This window comes from Vitis riparia, chromosome 13 (genome assembly GCF_004353265.1).
Source record: "Vitis riparia cultivar Riparia Gloire de Montpellier isolate 1030 chromosome 13, EGFV_Vit.rip_1.0, whole genome shotgun sequence".
Lineage (NCBI taxonomy): Eukaryota > Viridiplantae > Streptophyta > Magnoliopsida > Vitales > Vitaceae > Vitis > Vitis riparia.
The window spans coordinates 10978638-10984637 of NC_048443.1; the positions used below are offsets into that span (position 1 = coordinate 10978638).

General features: G+C 30.3%; 2 protein-coding genes across 2 annotated transcripts in view; one reads left to right on the plus strand and one right to left on the minus strand.

Moving 5' to 3' along the window:
• LOC117927983 (DNA gyrase subunit A, chloroplastic/mitochondrial) overlaps positions 1-3082 on the minus strand; it is a 78808-nt gene extending 75726 nt beyond the window's left edge. The window contains exons 1-2 of the mRNA XM_034847727.1: positions 2663-3082; positions 111-180 (exon numbers count right to left, since the gene is read on the minus strand). Coding sequence (XP_034703618.1) covers positions 111-180; positions 2663-3024 — 432 coding nt within the window. The 5' untranslated portion in view covers positions 3025-3082. The remainder of the gene's footprint in view (positions 1-110; positions 181-2662) is intronic.
• A 362-nt stretch (positions 3083-3444) lies between these two features.
• On the plus strand, positions 3445-5634 carry LOC117928307. The gene is made up of 2 exons (XM_034848211.1): positions 3445-3473; positions 5071-5634. The coding sequence occupies exons 1-2, from the start codon at positions 3445-3447 to the stop codon at positions 5423-5425; spliced, it is 384 nt and encodes a 127-aa protein (XP_034704102.1). The 3' UTR covers positions 5426-5634.
• Positions 5635-6000: the final 366 nt, after the last annotated feature.

The following is a 6000-nucleotide window of genomic DNA, read 5'->3' on the forward strand; positions in this document are numbered from 1 at the left end:
TCCAACAGTAACAATTAGATAAAGAAAAGAATAAAACCATAATAGTCCATAAGAAACAATGCTTATTTCTTCCTTCAATATGTGAAATGACTTTGAAAGTGGATTCTAACCTCTCCAACAACTCTAGCACATTTCTTGTATGGTTTTCGTGATGAAAGGCCCAATTCATGCATTGCAAATCTGCAGTGAGAATTTTGAGATCGAACAAATGAAAAATTATCATTCCAGATCCAAGAAATATATTCTATAATTTAGGAATAATATATATAAAGTCTTATAAATTATCCAGATCAATTGATCATTGTAAACTTTTATTTAAAATTTATTTGTAACGTGATACTATAAATGTAGTACCATCATTAAAATTTTTGTAGTTAGATGTAAATTAGCAACTGCTTGATTAAACTTAAAAACCTAAACATTTAGAAAAAATTTAATGTCAAACTGAAAACAACCTACCACTAAAAACTATTTAATAAAATAGCAAATATTTAAATAAAAATTAATTTTACCAACAATTAAACAATGTGTAATTTAAATAATTATGTAGGCATTTGTAAATTAGCAATTATTTGATTAAACTTAAAAATATAAACATTTTAAAAAGCTCAAAATCAAACCAAACATAACCCATCACCAAAAAATATTTAATAAAATATCAAATGCAAAATTCTTAAAAGAAAAAATCATTAAATTTGAATTTATTTTATAATACATATTAGGCTTTAAAAAAATTAATTTTATAAACAATAAATAAAATTAAAAATAAAAACAAAACACAAATATTTTATAAAATCTATTTTCTATCCATACTTATCTAATTGTTTTCATTCTATTTTTTTCACACAATTATTTTCTTTGGGGGACAAACTTGTATTTTTGCATTTTATCTTTTTCTAATTATTAAACAAATAAAAAGATATTTTTGTTTTTAAAGGCCCCCCCCAGGCCCACAATGATGGCTTCGCTACTAGTTATGTACAAAGAAAAGAATCAAAGAAATACCAATAAACTCATTGATTGACTCCCAAGTACCATCCCTAAGCACTTTCTTGTCCTCAAAGATCAGCAATTTCATTCCAATCACCTAAACTGTGGCTAAAAGAGCAAACTGCCAAAGCACTCTGCTCTTCATCCTCTTGCCTCTAGAATTGAAGCATACTATTTATACTAACCTTCTTTGATAAATTAACCATAGGAATGGCTTTGACCTTAGATCTTTGTTTTTCAAATTAGTTTGGCCAAATGGCTATTTTACAACTCAGATAGAGGAACTCGGAGAAAAATACAAAAGAATAAACCTTGTATTTGCCTATCCAAAAAAAAAAAACTATTAGCCTATTTGGGAACTCTTTTTAAAAGCATTTTTTTGTTCTTAAAAACAGAAAACTATTTTCTAGACTTGAAAACACATTTAGTAAATTTTTGACAACAGTTTCAAGAGAACTTATTCTGGGAAACATAGAAATTAAAGCATAATTGAAATTAAAGCATTATAAACAACAGTTAGTTTTAAGAAATATTTGAAAACATAGAAAACAAGTTGTCAATATTCTAGGTTCCCAAACAAACTTTTGTTATAGAAAACATAAGATAATTGTTTTTGAAAACTATTCTCAAAAACTGTTATTTGAGAATTGTCCAAACATACCCTATATTTCCTATCTTTAAGATTTGTGTTGAAGTCAAAGTACCAAGTCAAAGAAGTAATAGACCTTGAGTAATAATTTTTCCCCCTTCTTAAATTTTAAACAAGCAAGGAAAAAAGAAACTTCAAAAGCTAGCTTCCCTCGAAGGTCCTCATAAAAGCTAATTTCAGTATGTCTATGAAAATGGATTAAAAAGAAGGTGAGGATTGGTGATAACCCAAAGAAATGGATTTCTAAGGGCAATAATGAGAATGCTTTGCTACTAAAGTGACCTCCCAAGCACTATTTTAGGCTTTTAGCAAATCACACCTACTCTAGATGAAATGCATGATAGAGATTTTTGCTCCTTAGAAAATTTTCATAGATATTTACCAATAAGAAATCATATTCCTTTTGTAGTGACAGACAAAGAGAACCATATTCCTTAAAGAAACCCCAAGAAGACCTAAACCCCCCTCATGCTTAGACTTGCACATCCTTCCTCATAACTTTTGCCTTGTTACCAATATATTTCTTCTTTTACATTAAAAAAGGGAAAAGGGGGGGAAGACAAACAAACAAACAAACAAAAAACCAATGAGGTTGATTGCTTACAATCAAGGCTTTAGGCTGCTATTATAGCACAAGTTTGAGGTTACAAATTTCACGTCAGAAAAGACGTGCTAGCAATATAATACAATTTCAAAGCAACTGATTTTCATCATTTCAGACCCAAGATCATAGAAGCCTCCACTCATCTCAACTAAACCTAGTACAGTTCTTCCTTAGTTGAGATTTTGATTTTCAGGCGATGAGCCAACATAAAGAAAAGACTAAAATTTTTCGCTTTCTTTAGTTTTTCTAAAAACCAAACAGGGTATTCAATGGGAAAAAAAACACTAGAAACTCAACTACAACATTCAAAATTGGGTTCCCTCTTCTTTTGCTGCACTTTAGCCAACGGTCACCATTTTACTTCCAACATTTTCTCTGTAAGGGAAAAAAAGGAACAAAATGGAAGGAGCACTACTCACAGAATCCGACGGTGCACCGGCTTCAACCCGTCGCGCACATCCGGCAGAGCGCGTCCAAGCAGCACCGACATGGCGTAGGCCATGTAGGCCTCGGTGGCCTCCTTGTGCAGTTCGGTGGGCACAATTCTCCCGTCTCGGCCATCCTTTTCCTTGAGAACCAAGCTCCCGTTGCCTTCCTCGTCGTCCCGGCGGCGAGCCCTCACCAAATGAGGTTTCCGCGGAGGAGCGGTGACGGAGAGGAAGCGGAGGTAAGAGAGACGATGGTGGAGAGGGAGGGAGAACTGGTGGCGGAGGAGCGAAGAAGCTGCAGAGAAGGCCATTGGTGGGTGGAAGAGAGCAGTGGTGGTGAAGCAGGGTTTCATTCGAGTGCCATTAAAATGCAGCAGAGTATCTGTAATGTTGTGCTCTCACTTCAGAGTGGGGAAATGAAATGGCAAACCCTGTCTAAAACCCTAAAAAATTGGTCTCCTGCGCGCCAAGTTCCCTTTTGGGTGTTTGGAGTGGTCTGCATGTGCAAGACACGTGACCATTATCCCTTAATTATATTAGTTAATTTCCCTCCTTTTTTTTCCAAAGAAAAGTTATTATTTTATGAAATTAAATCTTTCAAAAATCAATTCGTATCTGTTTGGTGAATCAATTCATCTATGTTATGAATTGAATAGTATTATGGACAATTTTGTGAAGTATCAAAATCATTTGATTTGCATCTCTTTTAAGAACAATGGTTTCCACTTCCCACACATCCTCTCTTTCCTTTTCTCTCTCTTCATTGAACTTACATGTCTTACATATTAATCGGCGGGATCATGTAAATTAATTCCTAACTTAGGAATGTGTCACTATTTCTACCAATTATTTTTCTTCCAAAAATCATGCCTAATAAATTGAATATTAGAAATCAATGGTTATAAATTATTATTATTACATTTTTTAAGTAAATATTATTATTATTTTTTCTAATATATATATATAAGCTATTTTTTATATAAATATCTTTAAGGTTATGGATAATTATTTGAATATTTTCTCTATTTTATGGACAATACATAAACATTGTCTTAATATATTATTTTGTAACATGACCATATTTTATTTTATGGTGATAATTAATTTTTAATTGGATAATGTATTAAAATTTAATAATTTAAAAAATATTAAAATACGCTTTTCAATATGAAATAAATGTAAACTTGACATAGTTTAAATTTTTAAAACACAATATCATCAAGTCAAACAAATGTATCATATTAAGAGATATACATGTAATTATATCATAATTTTCTCTTCTTCTTTTTTTTCATACATGATATCTTTTGTATAAAGTTTTGTAAATGAAAAATGACAAAATCTTTTATCATGCAAAGAGATATAAAAACACATTAAAATAAAAAAGTGAATATAATGGAGCACAAATTAAATGAAAAATCATCTTAAATAAGGATATAATAGAAAATATGAAAGTGTGAGAAAAAACAAGTTTAGATGAAATTTAAGATAAAAAAAAAAAATCAAAGAAAATAAATTAAAAGTAATAATATAAAAATCATAGAATCTTCAAAACTATAATTACAACAACAAAAAATTAAATTAACTCGATAATTTAAATTAAATAGTTTAAAAAAAATTACAAATGTTACAAAGATAATTTTTTATCATTTTTAATTCTATTTAAATATTATTTTTTAATCTCTACTGACAAATTTTTTTAAAGGGTAAAATAGTAAAAATATATATTTCATTCTGTATACTTGTAATGAACACTTTAAATATGATTAAATTTAATTTTATTTCATTTGTTTTAATTTTGGTAGGGAATATTTAAATGACATAGTTTGGTAAAAATTATTTATAATTTTTCCTAAACAGTTATATGTTGTTTATTTTGTCTTATGTCATTTGAAACAATGACACTAATGTTTTATCCATTTATATTAATTTTATTTTACAAAAAATGTAATACCTAAATATTGTGGTTAATTTTCCTTTATATGAGATGTAAATGTACTAAAAAAAATTGTTAAAACTACTTAAACGAAATATGCAATTACAATTTTGGGATGATGAAATTTAAAAATTCAAATTGAAACGATTTTTAGATAAAGGAATGTGTGTGAGAAAAATGTCCAATCCTTAGGTGACAAGAAAAAAAATGATTCAAAATTGATTGAAATCTTATATAAAAAGTAGTTTTGTACACCCCTTGTACAGTTAGTACATTTGTCTTATATAGTTAGACTATGTTTGGTTCCTAGAAAATGCTAAGGAAAGGAAAAAAAAAATGCAGAGGAAAATAATTTTCTTTAGTTTAGATGACATGGAAAATTTGATGGAAAAAAAATATAAAGAAAAATATTAAGGAAAATATCATAATATTTTCCCTGATATTTTCCTTAAAAAATAACGAGGAAAATAAGAGGGAATGAGAAGGGAAAAGGGGGGAAAATTTTATCGGGCTATTATGTCTTCACCGAGCATCTCCTCCCTCTCCTTCACCTCCCTGGCCTTCAGCTCCGCCTTGGACCGCTCCAGCTCCACCACCATGGCCCTCAGGCAGGCGATTTCCTCAACGGCATGGCAACTTGGGTCAGCACCAACGTGGCATCAGCCTTCTTCGCGTCTCTGGAGCGTTGCTCCTGCATCAATCTGTCCACGACCGACATGGACGACGACGACAATGGGGAGGAGGCCAAGGACCGACCTTTGATGCTCACCAGTGAGTCCCCAAAAAGCGACGTCGTCAATAGTAGTTGTCGATCCTGACGTCTCCGAACAACTCCATCTCATGCTTCACCTTTTTTGTCGCTAGCACCAGAGGGGGAGCCGGCGAATAGGATGACTCCATCGTGGCCGCCATTGACGATGACTATGACTATGACGATGACAATGGTGATGGATTTTCGCCGCCTTTGGAATTTGGAGCTTAGCGATGAAAATGATTTTAGGGTTATTTGACTAAAAGGGATATCAAAAGTGAAAACACTAATTTGATTTTGAAAACATTTAATATAATTTCTTTTTTGAAACATGAAATTTCCTTTTTTTTTTTTTTGTTTTTTTTTTTTGGAAAAAGGAAATACCTGTCAATAATTTTTTTTAATAAAATTAAACAAATTTTAAAAATAAATTATGTGTATAATTTTTAATACGTTAGAATTATTTTTCTAAATATAAGAATTATTCTATCCTTTTAATTAAATATTTCATGATTTTATAAATCAAGAATTATAATTAAATCTGAATTTTATTATTAAAAAAATGCAAAATATAATAAAATAAAAATAAAATGTAGGTATAAAGTTATGCCACAATTATGGATTATTGACACTTTTTGGACG